Raw genomic sequence first — 27096 nt, 5'->3', positions numbered from 1 at the left:
AAGAGATTAATAAACTAGCATGGGAGCAGGACAGACGTACATACATTGTTTGTATAGTTTTCCAGAAGTTGGAAGATGTACACAGCATTGACACCGATAGCTTGACAAGCTGAACTTCTACACTGGAAGAAATTTACTATCATGTTGGCTGGAAACATTTACAGAACTATATGCTTATAAACCAGAGATTAATAACCATGTGCAACTTTAGAAGACTTCTATAAAGTATCTTTAATGACTTGGTTCATGTCATTTTAGAAACAGTCATTTTCAAGAAGAAAATCAATACATTTGTTGTATTGACTTTGCTTTCCCACTCCTATTCCCGTCTTTGCTAATGGTTTGGCATCCACAGTATGTACAGTCTGATGCCTGGGAAGATATATTGAAAATTAATCCCAAGTTTCCAACTTGCTAATTATAGTGCACAATTATTGTGGACTTTCCCCACCATCCCCCTACCTCAGTATAATAATAAAAAAAAAAAATTAAAGTCTTTCCATGAAAGCTCCCCAAAATGCCAAAGATGTCCTTAGCAAAGTATTTCTCTAATCTATATATATGGCCTGTCTAACTTTAAAAATTGATAGGCAGTCATGCAAATGATGGAAGAAAGTCACTGGAAGAGGGCAGCTATCATAACCTAGAGAGCTGTACAACCTATCCCCATTCGCCACGGGAATCTTTATTATACCGCTGTCCTTGGTCTTTCCTGAGGAAAATCTTCATTGCATCCTAGTAAGAGTTCTGCAGGTAGGTATAAATGAGAAAAATTTTTGCTCGTATTTCTCATGACCCAAGCTGCATTTACTCACCTTTATTACATGAAGAATCTCTGCAACTGAGCTCGGTAAAGTGTCATTTAACCAGAAATCTTGTCTTCATCAAATGCTTTGAGTTTTTCTAAAGAATTGGACTGGGTCTATTTTCAACAAGGCCACACACAGAGTCCTTTAAAAGGAAGATGCCATACGATCTCAGCTAGGTAAGTGGATTCTCAAAACACATCCCCATCTCTTAAAACAGACAAGAAAATGGGCATGACAAAATCCATGTTATACAATATGCTGTATATACAAATTGAAAGACTGCTTCTCAATTTTTCCTATTACTCAGTTTAACAAGATTCAGTAAAACATGGAAGCAAAGCACCAATAGCCATCTTTCCCCAAGTCCTTGAAGAATGTCTCAGCATCTCCTACAGGTCTTCAGGTCTCTAAAGTTTCTTCATTTGCCCCACAAGTGTCTACAACACAGATTAAACAACTTGTCACTGGGAAAGCACGGACTTTGGAGTTGGCTATCCACTTGTCTGTTTCAGTATTATATTCAAGAATGTGCCCTAATCGACCAACACCCTGAAAACCAGCCAGGACATAGACTATAGATCCCACAGCAGCACACTTCACTGTTACACCTTTCCATGGCATTGGAGACACCATCTTCCATTCATTCATCTTGATATCGTAATATTCTACATTATCAAGGCCACCTACAAAGCAATGAAATAGATAACTGCTTATTACATTATACCATAAGGACTGAACTAGAGCATACAAATGCTTCACTAAACTTAGTCTTTATTTTCAGGGTTTAGATTAAAACATAAATCCTAGAGTAAAAAACACCTTGAAAAAAGGCCACAGGTTTCTAAACTAGCAGTTTACCCTTTTATAAATACAGAAACAGAGAAAAGTAAAAAGGAGACAAAGTGAGATGTGTTGTAACAAATTTCACATCATACGCTTTCTAGAAATTCTAACATGGTACTTCATGAACAGAAGAACTACCAATGCCAAATTTCTTACAGATTTGTGGCTAGTGACAAAAACTCAGGAATCCACCTGAAACCTCCCTGTAGTGAGGGCATTTTATTCTAGAGGGGTCACCAGTACCTTTACCTAAATTGGTCATTTACTGATAGAGGATGTTTCTCTTCATTATGATATTAAAGTCATTGACGTTTAAAAGCCTAAGTCCCTTGAAAATGGCCAAGGGAATCAAAAGTTATTAGAGTATATTTTGTGACTAAGATTTGTTTCTTTACGAAATAGCCTAGTAGTTACACTTTACAATATCGACAAACATCCTGTCATCCCTATTTAACAATTGTAATATGAGTCAGAATTTTTGCTTCCAGTCCGGAATTGTTAGATCTGAGAGATTAAGAAACCTTTATATAATGTTAAGAGGTACGAATATTTCACCCCAGACATATCTCTTCCCCATGATATTACAATAAGAACAATTAAATCAGAGTACAGAATATGAACAGCAAAATAATACTTTAACTTATTGGTTCAATAGTACACACCTCTGAAAAGAGCATTCAGTGAATATACTAATATTTTGCAAAATGGCAGCTCTGGTTATAACCGATTGATAAAGTATTTGCGCAAAAATGCATCTACTTAGAAATCAATCATGATGGAATAGTTTTAGTAGCTAATTAAAAAAACAAGCTATATTCTAAAATAGCATTAATCTGAAATGAAATACTCCAATTATCATAAATAGTGATTAATAAACCTCATAGCTGAGAATTTGCCATTTTGAAAAGCACTTCAGAAACCCTGTGTCATTAAAATTCAATCCTTCTGGGAAATAAACTACTATTATTCTAGTTTTAAAGACAAGGAGATAGGCAAATCATAAATGACCTGCCCATGACAGTAAGTCATATTTCAAAACTAGGGCAGTCAAAAAAGTTCTCACTTTTTCACCACTTTAAAATAGCTGACTAGCTTTAAGTCTTTAGACTGAAGTTCCTAAAATAGTGGCTACACCTTTACCTGTCTCTCAAAAGAATGCTAAAATCTCTCAAAATACATAATGAATAATAATAATAAAAAAATATTATCTATTCTCAGGTGACTGGTTTAACCATATTAACTACTGCAGAACTGGGCTACAGTATGGGGGCATATCTGAATTTGACAGTACTGTCATTAGTAAAAGAGTTTGAAAAATAAGATACAGGGAAGCAGGGAGGTGAAAGAAGGCAGGCAACAATGATGTGACAGGAACAGCACACGTTTCATGGTACTGCTCAAAGTTTTTCAGGTGAACAGAGTAGAATGAATTATTTGCAAAAGAAAAAAGGCCCCCCTGAAACCTTGTGTGACCGGCTAGAGAATTAACAGAATTGAAGTACCTAAGCCATTTTGTCCACCCACAGCAAATATTTTGTCCTTTACAAACACCAGCCCATGATTCTTCCTGGCTTCAATCATTGGACACAGCTCAGTCCACCTAGGGAAAAAGAAAACCAAACAGAACAGGAAAACTCACTATTCAGTTCCTAGGAAATAAGTATAAAATATGTAAATAAAACCTAGCATTAGAAAAATGAAATACAGAAGAAGGCTGCTTAAGTAAAACTGCCTTTTAAGTAAAACTACAGATAACTGATTTATTACTGCTTAACTCAGGAAAATTCCTTACCACATACAATTCTTTCTATTCATCTATACTTCAGTTATTTACAGAGCAAGCAAAACCACAAGTGACCAAAAATAAGCAGAATTGATACAATACTTACGTTTCAGTGGCTGGATCATAAACTTCACAGGAATTTAGGACTCTTCCAGAAACATTGTTTCCCAAGCTTCCTCCACATACATAAATGAGACCGTTTGCCTCTACCATTCCATGGCTGCATCGCTGAGTCAGCATGCTGGGCTTTGTGTGCCAGCTTTCTGTTCTCGTGTCATAGCATTCAAATAAATACAGTGCAGAATTTCCTTAAAAAAACAGAAACCCACCAAAGTGGCATTAATTTTTATGGTTGTTTTTCAAGAGAAGAGTCTAACAGTAATTATCAAATTGATGCTTTATTTGTTAGTTGAAAAGGGAAAGCTGCTTTCCCACCTCCAAAAGCAGAAATAAACAACTCGAAACTTAGGACTATTCCCAAAGTACATACTTGTAATTCTTTTGACTCTTTTGTTCCAAAATATGCAAGTAAGTTTATAAAAATGCTATTTATGTTTAAAAACAAAAACGAATTATGAGAAGATTTTGGTTTTAGGGGGGAATGAACACTTGAACAGAGACGTATATAAGTTAACCAATCACATTGTCATCATCTCATGCTACTCTCGCTACTTGGAAGTATATTGAACTTTCAGATGTGAAGATGAAACCAGCTTTGTAAACTTAGTACAGATTCACATGAGTCTTTTCTCTCTAAGCAGTGTGACTTGCCCAATTCCAAGAATACTTGTTGCCTTTGGAATTAGATAGCTTGATTATGTCATAACATACTCCTGAATTATTAGCAACCACAAGACAGCTACCCCTCAGCCTTTTACTTTCTTCCTGGGGACTGGAAGATACTTATTTTCTGGAAGTGCAAGGTCTGTGTACTCCTCCCTCAAGGGCCAATAAAACTATTACTGAAGTCAAAAGCAATTTTTCTAATGAAGATAGATGGGAGCTTGAAGACTTGTGCTCCAGTAACTAGCTGAACCATAGCCAAAGCGGAGAATGCTGGATACAACCTTCCCAGAAAAGAACCAGGATCATTCTCCCCTTTGTTTCAATAGACATATTCACCTAGAACAGTTAAAGGTGCCTTTTGTTGTGCCTCTTCTTCCTTGGCTTTCTACTTCTAAAAATTGTGTCACACTAGCAGCACTCACTACCAGCTGGGGATTTGAACCTTCAAAACAGTGCTACGTTTCCAGACCCAAGATACAGGAGCAGACTTCTATAAACTGTGCGTCTGTTTACTCCTACCATGTAATAATTCTCAATATCATGACGAACTCTATAGAGCGGGACATTTTTTTTCCTTGATGTAAATACACATCCTTATTGCTCTGAAGTTGTAGAAATTCTCATCCATGGGAAATACAGCAAAACTGTCTTTAATGTCTTTATTTAGAAAGGTAAAAGCTTCCACTTTCAGTATGCTGTCAGTATAATGTTAAATATTTTTCCTACACCTAAATATAGTAGAAGAATTTAGTATGTTTAGCTTTCAAACTCTGCTAGCTATTGCAAATAAACAGTACTCCCATCAATTAAAAAAAGGGGAAATGAACCCTGTTTTCTGTAATGGACTGGCACAGTAATTTGTTTTCCAAACTCTTCAATCAGTGCAAAAAGCATGCAATTTTTAGATTTCTCTACAGCTAAACACACTGCAGCATTTTCTCTGATTAATGGTTTACATAATTGCCTGCTCCAAATTAGAAAACACTAGATTCAGGATAGACAGTCTTTTCCAAACAAGCAGTGTTCACTGGATTCCAAAGAAGAAAAAAAGCACAGGCAAAATAAACTGTTATTAGATTTTAGCTTTTACTATTCTGTCTTGAATAATATTTATGCAAAACAAAGTGAAACTGTGCAGTAATGTGAGGGTAGATTTAAAAGAAAACTCCTAAATTAAAATTTCTATTACATTTGTATTGCTAATTCAATGTATTAGAAAATAAACTATACAATCAAAGTTTGTATCATACTCCCTCATGAACTGACATGTGGGAAACTAGGAAGATTTACAAGATTTTGTAGTGTTCCAAGTTTCCCAATGCAGCCTTAGTTAAGCCCATTTCAACTAATGGGAAAGGTGCTATTTCACATTTATCACACAAGGTGGCAGCCAGGAACTGTCTAATCTACTGCTACATTAGACCTCTTAAAATATTTTAGAAGTCAGGTAACATTACCTAAATGTCACAACTTCCTATTAAGTGACTTATCAACGTTAAGTACCGATTATGACCTTTTTTTCTCTGCTCACCTCCCTCTGCAGCAAGGCAGAACTCAAAAGGATCTACTAGAAAATTTCTCCCTGGCTCTAGGCTTTGGTAGGGTTTGTTTCGTTTGTTTTTTCTTTTTTCCCAGAACATGGCTTTCTTTAAAGCTCTATATTTTTATGGATATAGCATACCTACATTCCAACTTTTGGTTTGCTGATGATGTATCAGATTTAGAAAAAAAAAATTTTTTTTAAGTTGTTGCTATAACACATAGCATAAGTCACCCACTAGGTTTCTTGGGGAGAGAAAAAAAAAAAAAAAACAATGGTCTTAATTTTTTTTTTACTATGTTGACTAATAACATCTAAAGAAAGTAGTATTTCTCCATTTACTGAAGCAAACCAACAGAGTAACAAACTAACAGAAGATAACTTCTGTCATTTGACAAAAAAATTGGACAAATTCCTTTACAGGGCTTGGTATGATTTCACCACCAAAACCAGTAGCTTCAAAAGTTTTTTCCCCCCCACCCTTTTTCCTCCCCTCCTAAAAATACTCATTAGGCCCAACATACATCCATATACATATACCATATTCCATATACAAGGAATGCCATTGTCAAAATGCAGCTATTCTGGCCATGCATCGCAGAAAATGTTAAACCACACTGAGTTCTGTGGATTTATAGAAGCTAGCTAAGAGCAGAGTGGGACTCCCAAAATATATTTGCTTGTCCCTAGTTAACTCTTTAAGAGTTGCAGTGTACTTTATGCTCTAAGTTAATGTAAATATTATCCTTTCAATCAGTGAAATAATTTTAAAAACACAACAGAAATAGATTGTTGGATTGTGGGGAAGATAAAATCCTAAATATGGGCAAATAAACTCATTAGGCTAACATGGCAACGTGCAGTTTCTTTTCAACAGTCATGCAAAAACCAGAAAAATTTCCAGGTATGTTCGTTTGTGCTTTTTTTTTTTTGGTTTGTTTTAAAGATTTTTAGTGTCTTACCCACTTCTGAACCACCAGATGTATAAATTTTGCCCTCAGCAGCACAGGCTGCAAGGCTATCTCGAGGTGTTGGAGGTCCTAGCTTGGAATACCAGCTATCCTTCACCACATTGTAGCAGTCCATTCGCTTTATAGGGAAGAGCTGGGAACCACCCAAAATATAAACTACGTTGTCCCAGAAGACACAAGCTGCATCCCTGCGCTTTTCAAAGGGACATCGGATGTCTGTCCAGCTGTAATCCTGCATTACAAAGAACAGGTAATGTCTAATAGATTATAACACTTACCTGCACAGCGAGTGTTTTTCAAACAGAGCTTTTCATAGAGATTTAGATATGGTCAGTTTTAAAGTTCCTTTTCAAAACAAACATGAATACTGTTTATTGAAGAATACTCCTCAGGCGTACTCTTGAAAAATTCTCTTAGACACAGACATAGTTAGCTGCAATGAACCATGACATTATGAATTTCTATTTCCTCGTTCCCTGTGTGCACCCAGTACAGCTTCCCTGAAAAACAGATTTTTTTTTTTCCCCCCAACATAATTGACCTCCTGCTGCTATCATGTCAGAAATAATGCATGTGATCAATAAAGTAGGATTGCATTTTCTTTTATAGGAATGGAAAAAGACATCTTACATATAGTAACAGATTCTTTCTAAAAAAAGTAAAATACAGAATGTACCAAACAAAGGCGATGGAAAAAGAAGATAATATCCAAATTGACAAGCAACTCGGTTAAAAAGCTCTGATACATACTTTATTACCATGACAACTAGAAGCTTATTTACAGAATTTACAAAACACAAACGATCTATAGCTATCCACAGTTGATAGCATGAGAAATAGGGTAATGATCCATCACAAAATACTGGCAGTCATGTTGCCTAGAAACTGATTTTGCATGGATTGGCAAAATCAGCGACTATCAAATACGGGCAGTAACACTACCCAAAGCCTTAAGAACACCAAACTCAGCAACTGATGGCAGACCAGGATAGCATACAGCACAAGAAACACTTCTTGAGTAATAGCATCTCACATATTCCATGAGCATAGCTTGTATCCTATACTGAACAGGAAAGTACGGGACCTTAACTGTTATCTGTGCCTCCTCAGGATGGTCTAGCTCAACCTGCTGAATGACCTTCATTGTAATGGTTCACACAAGACGTTACATCATTACATTTTCTTAGCAAGGACATACTTTAAACACCTTGGTAAATGAGGAAGAACAGCGACTCCTACATGGGGGTTCAAAGAAAGAGAGGCAGAGCATGTTATAGTCCAAAACATCTTACAATCTTTTCTTGTAGCATCCCCCATATCAAGAAGAGCTGGCAGGTGCATGTGGCCCTTTATGGTGAGAAACAGGTCCTGGGGCATCCTAGAAAGGAAAGCCATACTACAGCATGGCAAAATAAATAGCTGCATAAATCTTAAGAAAATGTCTTAGTGCATTGTGCAAGATCAACATATTTTCTAGCTCAAACTTCTGGCACTTTTACAAAAAATCCTGTTGTTCTCCTTTACTGTTATAAAGGGCTGTGATGTAACCCACTTTTATGGCTTCAGTTCATAGCTACCATTTCATCCACACCTTTATCAAATGAAAAGCTGTAACCTGAGCAAACTCAGCGATATCCTCCTCTTTCAGCAGGAGGCAATTTAGATCATTCTCTTGTAATACTCTTCAGTGTTCGTCTGCACCACATAGAATTTATTTCAATTTATGCATTTTACGCATTTAAGAATTATGCAGAAGAGTTGCTTTATGCCACAGTCAAGATCCACGCGGCCCTGGGCAGTGGCAAGCCTTGTTTTTGGGGGGCTGAGTAGGGAAAGAAAGACCAAGATAGGTATATGGTGACACTTTCCCTGCTGACCTTTGTTTTCAACAAATTGTGATGCAGGACACCAGAGGCAGAAGCTGTACCTTTGTATTTAATAGTTTTTGAAAGGCTTTTTTCTCTTCCATGAATTTATTTAATCACTTATTAAAACTGTCTGAACTTCTAGCAGCCACAAGACCCTGTGACAAGAATAGCACATGTAATTATGGGCCATGTGAAAAAGTACCTCCTTTTAAGACTTTTCCCTCGTTTTCAGTTGATATCTCCTCTTCCAAGTTTGTCAGGGAAAACAGCAGACATGCCTCATATGGACAACGTCCCCACTAATAGCTTATTGACTACAGTTCTATCTCCTCATAAAAGGTTCCCTTAATCATGAAGAAATAGCATTGTCAGGCATCTGTTACTTTTTACTTGACATTGCTGGATTTTGCACTGTTAAAAAGTTAAAACGTCCTGCTATTTCTGGTCACTAGAGACAGCTGCCTCAAAATCCCATAAAGTAATGTATAAATTTTTGTCAAGAATTCATAAAACAAAAAGTATTTTATTCCCAACTTGGGGGGGGGGGAAGCAGCTTTTAAAAAATATTCTGTGGAAAATTCAACAATAAAATGCTTCCCACCACTGTCAATAGGACATCTAGGTTTTCTAGTACTATTGTGAAAACAAACATCTCTACTCAAAATAGTGCCAGATTGCTCCACAAGTTTTATGCCCGGCTGCATCTGTCCTGTTGCATCATTTTACTCTCTTGATGAAGTACATGCAGATAGAAATATCAGTTACAGTGCAACAAAGACAACAAATATAGACTTAAAGTAATACTGCTAACAGTCTCAACAAGTAACACACAGCATCCAATCCATTCTTATTTAAAGAACCCTTTTTGACAACACGGAAATGAAGATCAAATTAGAGACTACTTTTGCGTGCAAAGCAATCAGTGAAAATTAAATGTTTTTTGCACTAATTTTATAGTGTTAGAATTATTGAAATTTGTATCACTTGCAACTGAGAAGATATTTTCAGGAAAAACATAACCTTTGTTTTGAACTGTTTATTTAGCTTACATATAAGAATTTAATTAAATTACTGAATTTAATTAAAATCAGAAGTGAAGGACTAGGTCACTATTCAATCAGTTCAACTGACAACAAACAAAATTTCTTTCCCAAGGTCCTAACCTTGCAAAAGTACATACACAACCTTAATTCTATGCTCTGTGACGCTCCCGTCATCTTTTGATGAGACTAATTAGAGTTAAACATGATATAGTCTTTGCAGCACTGGAGCCTTACATCCCACACTTATTTTGCATGCACACGATGCTAATTCAACAGGGGTTCTGGATCCTTAGTTTGTTGCATTTAAGAAGCTACTGTCACAGTTAATTAAAGATCAAACTCAGATACTCCAGCAAAACATCCAGAAAAGGGACATTTAAATAGCTTAGAGTTGGAAATGAAGTAAGTAAAAGCTATTCAACAAGACATGACAGGCTAGCTAAGAATACCCAAGAAAGCATATAAGCACTAGGAAAACATTCAAGGAAGACATGCTTGTTAGAATCAAGATCTCCAACTACCCACTTTTTTCCTTTTCCTTCCCTGCCCACCCCTCCCCCCATTAATCCACATGCAAGGCCATAAAGCTTGATTAAGAGGCAGTTCTGCAAAATTTCTTCCAAACTTAATTCTTTTTTGGTGTTATGCCTGGACAAATAGTCTAGGAAAAAAATAAGCTATTTTATCCTACGCTTTATGTAGACTTATACAGATAATGACTTTTTGTCCACAAAACAGATTTCTTTGTAATATTATAGTTTAGGTCTGACCTAACTACATATATAATTTTCCTTTTAGTTGTAAGTCTTTGCCTGTCACTCCCATTCAGCATGCACTGAGATTATTATTCTTCAAACAAGATTAAGTTTTCAGAAAATACATGGTGACTACTGGGGGGGGTTATATTAGTTTATAAAGATTGATGAAGCAACAACCCCCATCTTCTGAGTTCTGACCACCACTGACATTAGGCACTTAGGGAATTTAACCTACCAGTTAAGTTGGTAAAGAGACCACATGCACGCTATGCTGATAATACCATTGCCAATTAATGACTAGGACAGTAAGTCTCAAAGCTAGTTTCCATCCTGCCTAAAATTAGCTTTGTTCCAACATAAGTAACTGGAGATTAAGAGAAAGAAACTTTGATCTGATTTCCTTCTAATAAAAGAAAGGTCAGAGCACACTGGATGAATTACAACTTGTTAAAATGCCAAAACCAAGTAACTGTTTGAAAAGAATGAATGCTCTGATCAAAGGCTTCCCCAACTCAGACCTTGGAAAGCAAAGAATTATCTGCTCTGTTCCCCTCACCTCCTTGCCCCCAGTTGGAGTACTGCTTATCTTACTTGAGTATGTGTATGAAGGAAAAGGCGGTCATTATTTAGGAATTTGGAATTCCCAATAAAAATGCCTATTAAATGTCTCTCAAACTAAGTCAGCAAAGCTGGCAGGTTTTTTCCTCCAGACTTGAGTGGTGCTCAAAGAAGGTGGCTTCAATTTTATCTTATATAAGGGAATGTGAATGATGAGTTCAAAACACATCCCAAGGGCTCATTCATTCTGAATTAGATTTGACAGGGCTCACATTGACTACAAAGTTCACACAGATAACACACAAAACTGTTTGAAATTATAAAAAGCATTTAATATGCTGAGTTAGAACAACCAGAATTTCTGCAACAAGATATTACATGTATGTGACCTCATAACTTAGAGAGCCCTGATGTTTACATAGCAACTTTTTTCTGTGTTACTGCATGTGCTTGCCTGGTAAAACAAGAGTATGGATAATCCTTCTGCATGCAGCTGATGTTTCTAGATCATCTAGCCTGCATAGCTGAAATACACACCATTCCTGTGGCTTGATTTTGTTAAGGAGGCATGGAAACAAATTTCAGGCAAAGCTTGCTTGCTCTAAATTGGCGATCTCTAAGTTTTTTACTGTAGAAACACGCTCTTTTCCACTTATGTAATACTTGGCTCCCAATTCTTCTCCTTATATACTCTTAAGAACAAAATTGTGAACAATTGGGATTTAGAAGTGGTTGCGTATTTAAAATAAATGCACTGAAAAACCACCTTACACTGTAAAACTGGGTTCTACACTAACATATGAGCCAATAATTTAACTTGTGCTAAAAAGAAATTGCTTTGAATTATTCTCTGAACACATACGTGCATGCACATGCATACAGACTTTCATATATTCCTAACCGATTCCTTGACGCTTTGGTGACCTTTTATTTATTTCCAGCTGTGGGATGCACATACCAGTCAATTCTCAACTCGGATGGCTTTATCAGAACTCCATATCCAATATTGCCAATAAACAAACATAATCATTCTATTCAAAATGAAGTATTACATCTAGGTACACAGATTTGAAAATACCTAATTAACTCTACTCTTCCAACTGTATACCCAAGAGGCAGGGAATACATCCTTCCTAATACCGTTTTGTAGATCATTATGTCTTAGTTAATATCATCAGCAAATAAAACATGTAATATTACAAACAGTGAATCTTAATGCATTCTGAGGTAACGATTACCTTTGGATTAAAATATCTGCAGGACTGGGGCTGTGAGCCTCCAAACAAAGCAATGCGATAATCATGTTTTTTTCTCCTTGGTCGCGTACCTTCCACTAACTCTTCTCTGTCTTCTGGGGAAAGTAGATGGTATCGCATCCCACCTGGAAGGAAGACAACAACTGTTGCAGATCCAGTGTAGCTCATACATGGAAAGGGATGTTTCCGAGGTAGGGATGAGGCGAGGAGGGAAGGGGAGGGAAGGGAGGGAAAAGGGGGAAACCAAGTTTCTACACTACACCTATACAGCTTTGCTTTAAAAGGGAAGAAGGCACAGTAGCACATGAGGATGGGAGCATAGATCCAGATTCACACCCTACTTGCTGCTCCATCTGAAAACAGGACATGGATATGGACTCACATTTTATACCAATTTATCGATCAGCTCATTTAGCCAATATTAACAAGCAACTATGTTTGTTGCATTGAAACAGGCAAAAGGAGGCAAACCCAAAGAAAAGGAACAGCAGAACTGGGAGCCTAAAGAGGACAATACTAACATTAAAAGAAGGGACTTGAATGCAATGAGCCAGCCATGCCTGCCTCCTCACCCCCACAATTTCTATAAGGAGGGCATCTCTAGCATATGAAAACCCCTCACTTTTGTTCTTGGCTTGATAACACAAAATACTAGTTACAATCTGTATAAGAAAACAAGCATTCTCCCAAGAAACATTCCAAAGAACACAAAAATCTTAGTGACATTACAAGCCACTAAAACCAGGCAAACAAAAATCCTTGTTTCTTAAACGATGCACCCAACTCCATGTCACACAAGTAGTATGACTGAGATGTCGATGGTCAGCAAATACTTACCAACACATAGGTTAATCTGAACCTTGCTCATTGACTGAAGGAAAACAGTTGCATACCATTTTTCAGATCTACACTACAGTGAAGCCAAGTAGATAACAGCTACCGAAATGTAAAAATTTCCTTCCAGAATATTTAGCAACATCTTGGCTTTTCTTTCTTACACCATAAAATTTCACAAATGGTGTCTAAAACCAAAAGTGAAACTTGTTCCCCATCTCATCTGCACCTTGAGAATGCAACTGTTTGTAGGCTCATCGGTCAGTATATATTAGAGATTAAAATAGCGCAACATATGCTTAACATTCTAATTTTCTTAGGGAAGCTTTGTAATATTCAAAATGTTGACATAAAATATTTCTTTTATTAGTGCACATATGAACATGAACAATATTGAAGCTACTAGCCCGTCCCAAAGGCACATTAACACTTCCAATTACCCTGACTCACTGACAAAATCTCCATTCCATTACTCATCATGGAGTTCATGTCATTTGTTAGGAGAAAAGAAATGAAAGTCACACTCTGTTACATAAGCTGGGTTTTATTTACATGATAATCTGCTAATCCAACTTCAGCTAAACGCAGCATCCTAGAGGGAACACAGTCAGATGAACTTAACATGAAAATGTTGTCAGAGCATTTTTAAAGCAGCAATTTTCAAAAATTACACAGCATTTTTTTAATCTTACAGAACAAAGACTTCAGCTAGAGGTCAACTTACTGATCACCATTTTAAGGCATTCTGGGTTATCCTGAATAAGTGGTTCAGCCTGAACTGTTTTACTTAAGAAGTTCTTTGATATAAGAGGAAATCGGACTTTAGCAAGAATATCAACCATGTACGGCTGGCGATTTGGCTCATCATACTTCAGCCATCTGACTGCTGCATCATAAACCTTAAACAAGACAGAAGGAAAGAAAAGGATAAGGTATATCACCACACAGTAAGACAAATAACAAAAGCTTAATGCTCCAAATTGCTTCTTCTGCCTATTAGAGGTTAACTTATACTAATACAGTATGTGGGGATCCATCACCATCTTCCAAAAAAAAAACCCCAAACCAAACCCCACCCCAAAAAACCCCACAAGACAACCAACCAAACACCAAAAAAGACTGCTCAGACATGAACTAAACCAAATGCACAACCACAGAATAAAACCCATCTACAAACTTAAAAAACCAAACCCACTACTTCTGCTATTTAGCTTTTTTTTTCCCCTCCAAATGGGAAGCGTGAATCTGCAATTCACATAATGTGGGTAACCCCTGTACCAGGTTAAGATTAATGTGCTTTGAGTTCCATGTCACAAACACAGGTAATATTTTGCCAGAAGTGCTGAAATAGCTTCTATTTGATATAGTCTCCTGAGCTGACAAACTGCTTCTGTTACCGAATCATAGTGTTGGGGATCCAAATATATTGCTATTGTGTCTTAGGGGACCATTTAAATCAAAGTTTTTGGCTGCAGACTTCCATAAATCTACCATTCAGAGAGCCTCCTCTCTGTCTCCTCTTTACAGGAAAATATAATGGGTTTTCTTAGGAGGCAGGGAGAACAGAACAGGGAAGGTAACCAAGAAATCTGCTCTATTTATGATTGTCCTCTGGGTCAGGAAGGAATGAAATGAAAATCCAGTATTACCCATCTACTAAGAGACTTCAGTGCTGCTCTCAGACATAGCAAGCTTATCTACTATGCTGCCACTTCAGAGCCAGCACCAACTTCGTTACAAGTGATAGCACAGTTGATACCTACTCCTGTAGCTGAAACTGGTGACAGTGGTCAGCAGTGAGTGACTGAGATATAATGTGGAAAGACATTTAATGGCAGAATTACAGTTATTCAGAATGACTGCTAAACCACCTCAGCTAGAATCCTGCAAAATGACCAGGGAGCATGGGAGAGTAACAAAATAAAAATAATAATAATAAAAAAAATTAAGACTGAATTCCATCAAGCTAAGGAAATTCAACAGAATGACCAGGACAGGAATATTGTATCCATCAACAGAAACATTACTTGCATACAGGAAAAACAGGACAGCTAGTAATTAAAGCTACCTTCCTTTTTTTTGCTAAATGTAAATATGCTTTATGCCAATACAAAAGTTAGAGTATAACATCAACTTTCTAGGAGTACTCCTGATAAATAAGATTCCTTTAGCATCACTGGCAAACTTCTGCAGTTACATACTGCACACTGCCACTTTCCTAAAGGGATTTTAATGATGCTATGCTGCCTACACAAGATTTCTACCACTGCTGCCAAGTTGAAGCATACCATCCTACCTTACCAACAGAACTTCAAGCATGTAAATTCCAAAGCGTCATTTTTGGCTACAAGCTAAACAACGCTTCCAGCTTTGAGAATGTTACCCTGTGACCTGAACTTTTCCTAGCACACGGCAAGAATGTTGAACTGTGACATAACTCATACTTAAAACTAGCCAACTATAATATTCTAGTCACCTAATATTATCCCCCACTCCTAGTAATTCTTATTTTCATTGAAGCTTTTTACTGCAAGAGATACATTGAAGAAAATGCATTAATTCTATGAAAGCTAAACTTCAGAGTCAGGAAAACATCCATTTCTATCTAAGCGGATACACATACCATGTTGACTATGAGATCCCTCTGTTGCACTTCAAAAGTATGAGTCAACTCATGATGACATACCCAACCAAACTTAAATTACCTAGTTCAAGCAACAGAACAGCATAGCTAGAAAGGCAAGATTTTCAGTAGGGTTTCAGTTGATTTGATTGAGAAGTTACAAGTACCACCCAGCAGCTACAACCATACTGCAATCACCCCTTTGGGCTGCACTGCAGACACACCTATACTCTTCCTGTTTTCCTGCAGTAGGAGGAACAAGCTGGCGAACAAGCATTCAGGGCTGTGCTATACACTGAATCAAGCTTTCCAAATGGGACAGCTGTGAATGTAATTTCTGCCACAGGTTACAACTCTTAACTGAGTGAAACTCCAGGCTCCTTCCAGCCACCTAAACTTTTTTGTGTCCACTCCCTAAATAAGGGCCTTCCATCACCCGTCACTGTCAATGCATCTACCTTTCAGTGTTTTGCTCATCTTGCTTCCCCATCCCTCAGTTCCCCAAGCTTAACTTGTGTATGCATACACTTTTATCAGAAGCAACTCCTCTCTGAAATGGGCTGAGACCACACTCAGGTAGAGAGATGCTGCCATTAAGGTGCAGTTTGCTTACCACTTCAAAGTAGTTCACTTTCACCAATAGCACATGAACCCCAGTTTAGGAGCAACTGCTATAATACATCAAACTTAATTCAGCTCATTTACTATGGAATCAGAAGCCCTGTAGCTATCTCAAAAAAGGAAACTGTTTTGCTTACTCCCTTTATAACTTCTTTCTTCCTAGTTTGCTGAAACAACACATATAATGACCACACTTGAAATGTGGATATTCATTAATGTTTGATTTCAACCAAGCTAAGATGCACCTTTTATTCTACAATTTAGCAAGCACTGTGTGCATCATATACTGTAGGAATATCCTAAGTGAAATACTTTAAACCAGTTCTTGATTAAAAAAAGAAGATAGTGAAGTTCAATGCTTTTAGCTGGTATGAAACAGGGATCTCACCTGGTCTTCTGCCCTCACTGTCAACGTATCTTGGTTCAAGAGATGTGTCACACGCTTAACATCAAGCTGAAGAAACTCATCTGTCTTGTAAACTTCAGTGAAATGCTGATGGATGAAGTCATCTGCAGTGGCTTTCAGTTCTGGACAGTCTAGGCATTCTGCTAACACACTTATACCTATGAAGGAGAAATTAAAAAAAAAAAAACACCTTTCCAAACTTGAATTGCAATTACCCTTAATATATTAAAATAGAATAAAATTATGGTAATTTCACTGATACTTGCAACCCAGTTTAATATTTATTACTATGCTTTTTTTTTTTCCTCTTTAAAACACATGCTGTCATAACTCATCTGCAACGCAAGACAAAGTAAGATAAGCACAAGCTTCTGATCCCTATCCCTACAAAGCTAATTGGAGAGTCAGATCTGCAGCACTTGCTGTATTCACTATCTCCCCAGCACTATTTCCTCACTGTTTCTCTCCCCATTACAAAGCAGATAATAGCATCTTAACCAGGTCTGAGCCGTATCACGATAACAAAATCTAACCAGAACAGCTTGAGAAACTGGATCCAGGTTTTATGACCTCTCCGACCTGCTCGTGCAGCAGCAGTTACCAACCAAGCCCAATTTCCTTCAAGAGTCACAGTGAACTGGGACTTTTCTACACAGGTACCAGTCAGCTGCAGACCAACACAAAAAAGTCAAGTCAATGCTGCTGCAAGGGCAGAAGGTTGGCATAAAGGTATAAATAGCAACTGCTACTGAGAAGCACCATTTCCAACCTTCCCATTAGAAACCAGGTAAGCACAGAGCTTTTCAGCAGCAACTTTTGCTTATTGTGCCACAGTCTTCCTCCTCCTTCTATGGAGGAGATGGCAAGTGGGGTAGAAACAACTCATCAACCCATGGGCTGCAACTAGCCTGAGCTGCTCTAAGTAGTATAATGCAAACTAGGAAGATAAAATCCAAGCGTATGACCTCTTGACAAAATGCGAAGAGATTCAAAATAAGCCATGGTTTCTTTCAAATACACTTTTTTTTTTTTAATGAACTATGGACTTGCCTATGAGTTTGCACAGGACACATTTCAACTCATAACAATGCCTTGAGGAAAAATTTTTTAATTTTTTAATCTTTATCTCCCTTATTGCCGTAAATTAGCAACAAAGTATGCAAGTGTTAGAGACCATAATTAATTTTCTAGTTAAAAAAAACAGAGGAGGGAATATGCCTCAAAGCAAGCATAAGTGGCATTTTCCTTAGAAGGTAATGTCTGTCTTCCAGCAGTTGTTTCAGAGCCACAGCTGTACTGCACCAAAGTGTCAGTTGAATCATTATAATTCAGCTACTCTGCAAAACATTTCTCTTGATATTATAAACATCTATAACATGACTGAGATGTTACTAGGGGAATTACATGACAAATGTCAATAAGAAACCCTATAAACAAGTTTATCTTTAATCTCTGATTAAATAAAGTGCACCAAATCTTAAGCATGAAAAAACATTTAGTTCTACTTGTTGTTTACCTTTTCTGTAACACTTAGTTCACATTAGGGCTACAGAACATATTAAATATCAAACCTGCCTAGATGACATTCATGGATTTCAGTCAAAATGAAGAGCAACTAAAAACAAAAGTAACCTAAACTTATCCTCTTCATACTTTTAGAAGATATGCTAGTTTTGTGGAAATTACAACTCTGTCAAATTCTGTCTCCAAGTACAGTAACAACAACTGAAGGCTCCACCTTATTAAACAGCTGAGGTTCTCTAACAAACCAGAAGCTTCAGGGTGCTGCCAGGCTGGGATGAGACCTAGCACAGTTGGTACACCCTGATACTGGCAAAGACAACTGCCAGATTGTTTTGTCTATGGCAAGGGACAACAGTTCAGATTCAGGGCAAAATTATTTTTATGTGAATTTAGTCAAATATTACTGCCTTTTAGACAATACTATCTATTTTTCAGGAACAGCAAAGTTAAAAAATAAACAGTAAATTTAAGTCTGCGTTTCTCTTACCAAGACAATTGGAAGCATCAACTTGTTCTTTTAAGAAGTCCACACACATTTTTTTCACAGGTTCAATTTGATATTGGTTTGCTGCATCTAGTAAAGACTGGACATTATTGCTGTTAACTGAGATTCTGCAAAACAGAAGGTGTAAAATTAGCATCACTAAAATTACCTACTTTGTTGTAGTAAAAAAAAAAAAAAGCAAACCAATTCACACAAATGGCAAAATTATTTCCCTGCTATTCGCCCAAGAATCTTTCACACAGTCTGAAGACACAGCCTCCCTTCACGATCTTTCCAAATGAATTTCGTTTGCTCTACTTTACTGAGGAAGGGCAAAGAATAAACAGTCCTGGATTCTGAAGAATAAGCCTTTAACACAGACCCTCTACAGTACCATACTATTGCTTTGACTTGTGTGATTAGCCACTTTCACAAAACAGAAAATGAACAGAATAATTTTTCTGACAGTCTCCTACTCCCAAACAGGCATCAGCAAAATCTCTCTAAACTCATTCTGAAGACTGTTCTGGCTGATTTGCTCAGAGCGCATAAGCAGAACCACCAGTTTGGCAATGCTTCAAGGAAGGTACAGAGCCCACAGACAAGGGCTTGGGCACCAGGGGAGGCAACCATACAGCTGGGGTACTGACACTGACTGCGTCTCACCACTGAGAGAGTATACAACAAGATTCCTCTCAAAGAAAGGAGAAAGCCTTCCTAAGGAGAGTTAATCCCATTAGTACAAAGATGAAAGGCCTGCCATTCCTTGGTCATGAGAGCTGATTAAGAAGTACTGTTTACAATCCTAGTCATCTGCACAAGCTCTGTTAAAAAAAAAAAAAAAAAACAAAAAACCAACAAACACACACATGGACAACCTAAGACAGGAGGGAAACGCTGTTCACAGAACAGTTATCCACCCCGCCTGTCCCCAGATGGAAGGTAAAACTCCTGGCGATGGTTCTGTGCGATAGCTACCATGCGGGTATCAATAAGGGCCTGAATTTCAGAAAAATGGGAAGTATCATTTGACTCTAACACTGAAGTCAAAAGCTTGAAGTGCTTTGAATTGCTTTCTGGAGACAACTACTACCCTCTTTAGTCTGTAGGGCTCCCTAGTGAATAAATAAAATGGAAAAGGGAAGAAGGATAGAAGGTCTAGTCACATCAGGCTTTAAACAAAGTAGAGAATTGTAATGCTAACAAAACTGATGAATCATAAAAGCATTATTTTAAGATTTTATCATTTACAATTGGCAGGCTTCCTAGAAAAAGTGTCAACTTCAAGTAACAAAACTACCTTGCAGTATAAGCAAACTCCACAAGCTGTTCAATAATGTCAGGTTCCGCATCTTTTAGCTCCACTTCAAAGGACTTTGATTCAAGCATATTTGCTGCAAATAGATTAAAAGACAAACTACATCAATAAGCCACTCTAGTTACTGTACATTTTGCAAACAGTAGAAAACAAAGCCATTATACAAAGTGGGAACCTGCTAAAAACTGCACAGTCAATTGCTGTTTTCCCAGGATTACTAATGCAAGTCAGGAAAGAAAGGAGGCAGTGGGACAAAGAAGATAACTGGTGCATGCGCATGCTTGTATTATGTAAATTATGATAAACTGCATTCAATAGAAAAGGTCATAGATGCTGTTGACTGGAGTGCAGACAGCCAATTTAGCATTACCAAAAACAGGAAGCACATGCTGCACTGTCAGAAGCTATTTCCACATTCAAGCTGATAACAAAGACAGCTCCGAGCTCCCCACATCCAGACACAGCACTGTAAGTTTGCCCACAGTTACAAGGTGACCATTGGAAGGCACGATTATTTTACCTCTACTTGACTTATTTTATATGCGGAAGCGCCTAATGGTGGGAAGCAATGGGGCAGACAAATTCTGTCATGGGAGGAAAAACTCCCAATTTTCAGGTTAAGGGAGGGAGACCAACTCTAATACAGTGTATGGGCCCCAATTAATAAGAGACCTTACATATGAAGTAACACTTGACTTGATCAAAAGAGAGTTAAAGGGAAATTGAGGGAAAGGGTGAACAGAGATGAATGGAAGGAGCACATAAAATAAGGAAATCTTCAATAATACTTATCCCTGAAATTAATCACTTTCATAAAATAAACAGCTTGTCAGCCACACGTCTAACAGCATATCATCATGAAAGCTTAAAATCAATCAATTTTGAAAAGACTTACTAGTAAACATCAAGTTAAAAAAGTGACTGGCTGAAGCAAGCACAACACGGTGAGCTGGGATCTTTCTTTCTTGAACCATAAGAATGACATCACATAGAGTTTTCTAAATCAGAGGAAAAACCAGACAAACAAAAACCACAAAGATCAGCATTTTCAAAAAAAATCTTTCAACAATATTTCTTTAAAAACAGCTTACAGAAACTCATTGCTTTTCTTAATCCATACAACTCAAGAGTATTAGGTAATAAAAAGATCTTCTGAAAGAGTTAAGTTCAGTAACCGGGAGAACTAGCAAAGTTCAGTTTACCCATGAACTTGTACCTTAAGGATGGTCACAAATAACATATGAACTCTGATTAAAGTTTTTCCTGTGGCATTTACATCAGCCTCCAATAACGTAGGCTCTGCAGCATCTAGCAGGGGCTGCATTTACATGACACCCTCTTCATCCATCAGTGTCCCTCTTCTCTACTCAGCTGTTGATTTTCAAAAAAACTCATAGGAACCTCGTATCTGAAGACTGCCATCATATTGCCCAACCAGAATGAAAGTGATGAACAAGTTCAAAGTGTTCAATGGAACATTTCTAAGAAAATATATCCCAAAAATACCACTGCTATGGAAAGGTTTGACTGGTCACACCCGATGAACAACTAAGTAATTTCCAGACAAAAAAAAAATATTTTTTTTCTCATTTGTTTGCTATTTGTAGGTAAGCAGTTAGTTTCTCCCCTACATGTGAACTGTCAAAGGAAAATTACAGTACTTATAAAAGTTGTCAGGAGACATGAGAGGAGAGTAAGGGGTTGGGGTAAAACCACATCATTTGAATAGATTCTCAAATGGTATCCTTTCTAAGAACATACTGACTAAAATAAATGTACACCATACTACATTTAATTATAACATCCTCTTTATTAAGAAAAACTGAGCAGCGCTGCTTTCTAAAAACAGAAATTTATTTTCAACTACTACCTTAAGTTCATGGAACTACTTTCAGAAAGACCTACCTACACCCATCCCAACACTAACGCCAGAAAAGAGCATTTCTACTGTGGGACGTATATCCTTGCTTAGAGCAGTGTGAGAATGTTTTCCACATACAGACAATATTACCTAGAGCACACCTAACAAGGCTGATAATCCATATATGTAGCCCCTTCAAATAAACATTTTTTTTTTTTTAGTTTCTTGAAGGAAAGGGCACACAGAAGCATGTGTTGGACAAAATATAAATAATACCTTTTAAAAAAGAATGTTTTAATTAGAAGTTAGATAGGGGGGGTCACATACAGCTTCCTTTGTACATCTGTAGCTTATAACCATATAGGATTGAAACAACAACAAAAAGAGACCATTCAAGAAAAGTTTCAGAGGAAATCCTTTAAAGCTGAAATTCCTAGTGCATTTGGTTCAAAACAAGTGTCAGAAACTAGCAGTACAAGATACCATGAAATCCTGTGGCCAACCTTTGCTAAGACTTGCAACTGCTACTTGAACTCGATGCTGCATTTCTAAGATACATTTAGTGCCTCGGCTCAGCCTCGGATATTCTAAGGCCTCTCTGGCTGCAGGAAGAAATATTTGCCAAGCAAAACAGACCATCATTTTCATTTCTTTCCTGGGAATGTTTCTGGGTGTGACCATTCCATTTCAACTAATGCTCTTCTGAGGATTTCTGTACTTCTTTCTAGAAGGACCCACTGGTGTCACTGCGTCGCCTCAATGAGGTAACAGATGACTGGCGTTACATCAACCAAAGGACACACCCGAGCGCGAGCTTGCAGTAGGGCGCTTCCCCTTCCAAATAACAGGTTCAGCAACACCTTGCAACTCCGTCCCAGCTTCATTCTCAATTACTTCACTCTTGGCTGACCTCCACTCAGGGGCAAAGTTGCAAAAAAGGATTTACACACATGCTGTCAAATAGCTCTGTAAAACCCACAATGACACGGGCCATCTCATGTTGGAGATGAGCAAGAAGTCCTCCATGCACCAAACATACTTGCCCCCAACATCTCACCAGTACTAACTGCAGGTATGTCCATAGTTTAAACTCCCATACTCATGGAGGCTGCCTCTAGATACCCGCTCACAGAAAAAGCAGTGTCTTTAAAATTAGCTGTACTTTCCAATTGGCCCATTTTCCTACAGCATTAAACTAATGCATTTAAATAGCTAGTGCTCCACATGCGTGTTGCTATTTCCATCACAGGAAATTTTTAACTCACATCGTATTTAGGTTTTGTAACCACAGCATAGCCCTTCACTTACCAAAATACAAGAAGAAAGAGCTGCCTATAAATCCTTTTAAACTTTAGCACAACTAATCAGCCAAACTAGGACATTTTCCTCTGGCTCCTGCTGATTTTCTAATTTTATCCTATATAATCACACTTCCCCCTGCCCCTCCAGTAATGAGTTAACCTCCTCTTACAAACAACTAAAAGAAGCATGAGCGTCATGAACTATGCAAGAATTTCTGGAGTGGTCAGCACTGGCTGGGATATGCAAAGTCACCATCTGTGGTCAGAGTAGAAGTTTCCAGGAAACTCTGATAACAGGCAAAATTCAGAGTTGCACCTCCCCAGGCATAGCAGATTTTGAAATTTGAATTGGAAGTACACAGAGATTTCACAGCACTTAATCCCAATCCTCTCTCTCCCTGTTTAGAGTAACTCATAACTAGATGAGAGTTGGTACTCTACTGTACTGAAGGATGAGGTACTTACAGAGAACAACAACGTGGTGCCACATACTGGCACAGTGACATGGTAAAGCACTGTGATTTCCCTGTGCTAGGGGCTGTACATACATCTAAGAGGGCAATATTTCCTCTATCTACTAACAAAGCATAACAGCATCTGGCATCCCCTTGTAAAGAATGACAGAGGTATGAGCTAAACAACGATGAGCTGAGTTATGAACCCAGCTGCACCCTGGAATATGTTTACCCAATTAGAACAGAAAGCCTACATCAAAAAAGTAGATCATAGGCTGTAGGTCTCAATTCCTCTACCTGAAGTCATTGAAAACAATTTGGTTTAGCTTATGCAGACAACACAACTGACGGTGTATTAGTGAGAGAAGAACAGGGCTGAAGTGCTGGAGAAAAGCAGAATCAACACTCTGCTATCACTTGCTAGGCCAGGACCCAGACTACTGATGAACACATCACTAAAAGCTGGACCGAGCCTTTGGCAAGGCTAACGCTGGGAGACAAGCAGCAAAACCCCATTAGATACAACACATGACAGCGCCAAGTAGGAAGCCCCCAACTGTTCTTGAACAGCTGGCTTCACAGTCAGCTTTAATTCTGGCTCCACATCATTGTTTTTAAATGAACCACAGTACCACAATCAAGCCAGCTCCTCCTCCAAGGAGAAAGATTTCTTCATATGCAAGGAGTTACACAGATCATCCTTCTGCTCTTGTACCAGAAGTCTGAGCTTTTTAGGGGGGGGGGGCGGGCAGGAATTAAAAAGTCATCATTTCTTTCAGTTTGGACAGCTCAACTGAAATCCACTTGTATAATTATAATTTTGGTTACCACTCTTGCTCTATTAGTAAAACAGAAGAGTCATCTTTAATAATCATTAGACTATTGATCTAGGAATCTGATCTGCCAAAAAGGTCAGAATTTGTAAAGATGAGGCCACCAGCCCCCAATACTGCCACTGGCTTCTTAGTGAGATGGCCAGATGTATTTGGTGTGAAGCACAAGAAGAAATGCTACCTGTGAAACCGACCCACGGTTCCAGCCATCCCTCTCCTCCCGCTGCGGCATCACTACACTGACAGCGTTCACGGGGGTACACCGTCAATTTGTTCAAAGAAGAGCTCCTGGTTAAAATTCAGCATCAACATCTTTTTACCCCCCTCGGGTTTCTGTTTGAAAAGGGCTACGTGAACAGTCCAACCGGAAAAACTCAGTTTAACTTCTGTCCTAACTATGGGGCAGAACTACCACAGGCAAGGGATTACGAGATAACGAAGCGGACCCACCGCGTCTTCTGCCTTCAGCGCCAACAATAAGCCGTCGCAAGCAAAATCTGAGCTCGTTACGCTTGTTGTGTCGGCACAGGGCAGCCTTTCGGGAGCCACCTTCCACAGCGGCCAAGGCCCACCGGAGGGGCTCAGGCACTCGGCGCTCCGGCCTGCCTCGGCGGCAGCGTCCTCCCGAGCGTTCACTGCGGTCAGGCTCAAGAAAAAGACGGGGAAACCCAAGCGGGGAGCCGGGCCCCGTCCGCAGGGCAGCGCTGGCTCCGCCGGCGAGCGGTCCCGGCGAGGGCGGGAGCTCCACGGGAGCCGTACACGGCGGCGGCGGGCGACAAGCGGCCGCCCGCGGGTGGCCGCCGCCAGCCCCGGGCCCCCCGCCGCGGCCGGCCCCAGGCCCCGCCGCCCCCGTACCTGCTTGCGCATGGTGTTCATCACCCCCATGAAGCTCGCCAGCAGCTTCGCCTCCTCGCGGGCGGCGAGCTTCTTCTCCGTCTTCTTCTTGCTGCTCTTCTCCGACCCGGGGGCGGCCATGCTCCCCCGCCCTCACCGCCGCGGACGCCGGCGGCCCGCCGCCACCACCACCGCCGCCGCCGCCTCCGCCGGGGCACATGCGCTGCCGGGGCGACGCCCGCTAGCTGCCGGCCGGCGACCACCGGCTCCCGATGCTCGGCGCTGGGAGCGGGCGGGCAGGGAGGGAGGGAGCGGGCGGGCAGGGCCCGCCCCAGCCGCACCGCCGGCACCGGAGCGACGCTGGCCAAGGCGGAAGCGGCCGGGGGGGGCGGAGGAAGGCGGGGCGAGGCGCGCTGACGCCATCGGCCGGCGCGCGGCCCCCACGCGGGGTAAACAAAGAGCGGAGGGGCTTGGGCGCGTCACGTGGCGGGCGGAGGGGCGCGCGTGCGCGCTGCGGCCCGCGGCGCTCTGAGGGGGCGCGCGGGGCGGGGGGGGGGGGGGGAGTCGTTTGGGGAGGCCCCAGCTGTGCCGGCGGTGGGTGCGGGGGGCTCGGGTGTGTTTTTAGAGAGCCTGCCGTGCCGGGGGGGGTCGGGGCCCCCTGCCCGGGGGGCTGGCGGGGCGCGGGCTGTCCCTGCCTGCCAGCGAGGGGCGAAGCGTGGCGGCGCGCAGGGGGGGGCCCTGGCGGCCCCGCCTGAGGGACCGCGGCCTCCCCCGGCAGAGCGGAGCCTGCCTCGGGCCCGGCTGGGCTGAGGGGGGAAGCGAACGGCAACCGGAGGCAGCCGCTTCCCCCCTTGCTGGCTGCACCCGCCCCTCTTCCCGAAATAATGCGCTGGCCAAAACATTTCGTGCTTCCCCCCCCCCTTTTTTTTTTAATAGGGTCGCAACAACCAAAGCTGTGTTTTAGGGTAAATTTTCTGTTTCTGCGTTTGTATGATGTTTCCCGTTTTAATTCCACGGTTAACAAAGTGTCGAATAGCTTAATGCCGTGACTTGAAGAGAGCGAGATTTGTGTGTGGAATAAAGCAAGGCTTTGTTTTGTTAATGAAAGGAATTAATGAAGGTTTTGTTCCTGATATCACGTACCTTATGGTAAGCCTTAGTGAGAGGGACTCTGTACTCTGTGGTTCTGCCATCTAACAATTATTACTATGTGGAAATAGAATTTTAACGCTTTTGTCCTTTATCTCATTGAAATAAGCAGACTGACATAGCTATCGCTTGGCTTTCCAGATTTTATTATGTAACGGTAAAAATGAGAAATCTACACCTCTCTTGCAATAGTAGTAGCCTGAGAAAACTGGGAATGTACATCTGGCCAATTTCAGATTTCACGGTGTAAAGAATTTACTTGTGGAGTTTTAATTTCAGGTTGAAAGCAATCATTAGATGCCCGCTTTATGCATGGGATACACAAAAATATCTGTGTTGGGCCCCTGAGTGCATTCCCCTGTTCTGGGAGCTTAGTCGGCTGAGTTATGGAGTTCAGCTTGCTAAGCCCAAGGTTGGCTCCTTTGCTGATAAGAGCTGTGGTGAGGAAAGCTAAAAGTGAGGGCCTGCCCCTCCTTTCCCTTGGGAGCTGCCTTGAAGCAGAGAATTTACCACTGGCTCCTGTTACACGGATAGACACCGCATGAGCGCTTCAATACGCTGCTGCCACTCGTGCCTTACCCTCCTTTGTACTGCGCTGTCCCTGGGGTGGGCAGGGTTACCTGACCTAATGATTAAGG

At 40.0% G+C, this 27096-nt stretch overlaps 2 protein-coding genes across 2 annotated transcripts in view; both read right to left on the bottom strand.

Moving 5' to 3' along the window:
• NUP42 (nucleoporin 42) overlaps positions 1–27096 on the bottom strand; it is a 223017-nt gene that overhangs the window by 9095 nt on the left and 186826 nt on the right. The window lies entirely within an intron of this gene.
• On the bottom strand, positions 305–25450 carry KLHL7 (kelch like family member 7). Its single transcript, XM_075705574.1, has 11 exons — positions 25331–25450; positions 20921–21023; positions 20008–20101; positions 18711–18835; positions 16682–16857; positions 13774–13948; positions 12198–12340; positions 6724–6964; positions 3542–3743; positions 3155–3252; positions 305–1492 (listed from the first exon to the last, which is right to left on the bottom strand). Exons 1-11 carry the CDS (start codon positions 25448–25450, stop codon positions 1209–1211), a joined length of 1761 nt encoding a protein of 586 aa, XP_075561689.1. The 3' UTR covers positions 305–1208.

This window comes from Pelecanus crispus, chromosome 2 (genome assembly GCF_030463565.1).
Source record: "Pelecanus crispus isolate bPelCri1 chromosome 2, bPelCri1.pri, whole genome shotgun sequence".
Classification (NCBI taxonomy): Eukaryota; Metazoa; Chordata; class Aves; order Pelecaniformes; family Pelecanidae; genus Pelecanus; species Pelecanus crispus.
This window is presented reverse-complemented; position numbering and strand designations above follow the sequence as displayed.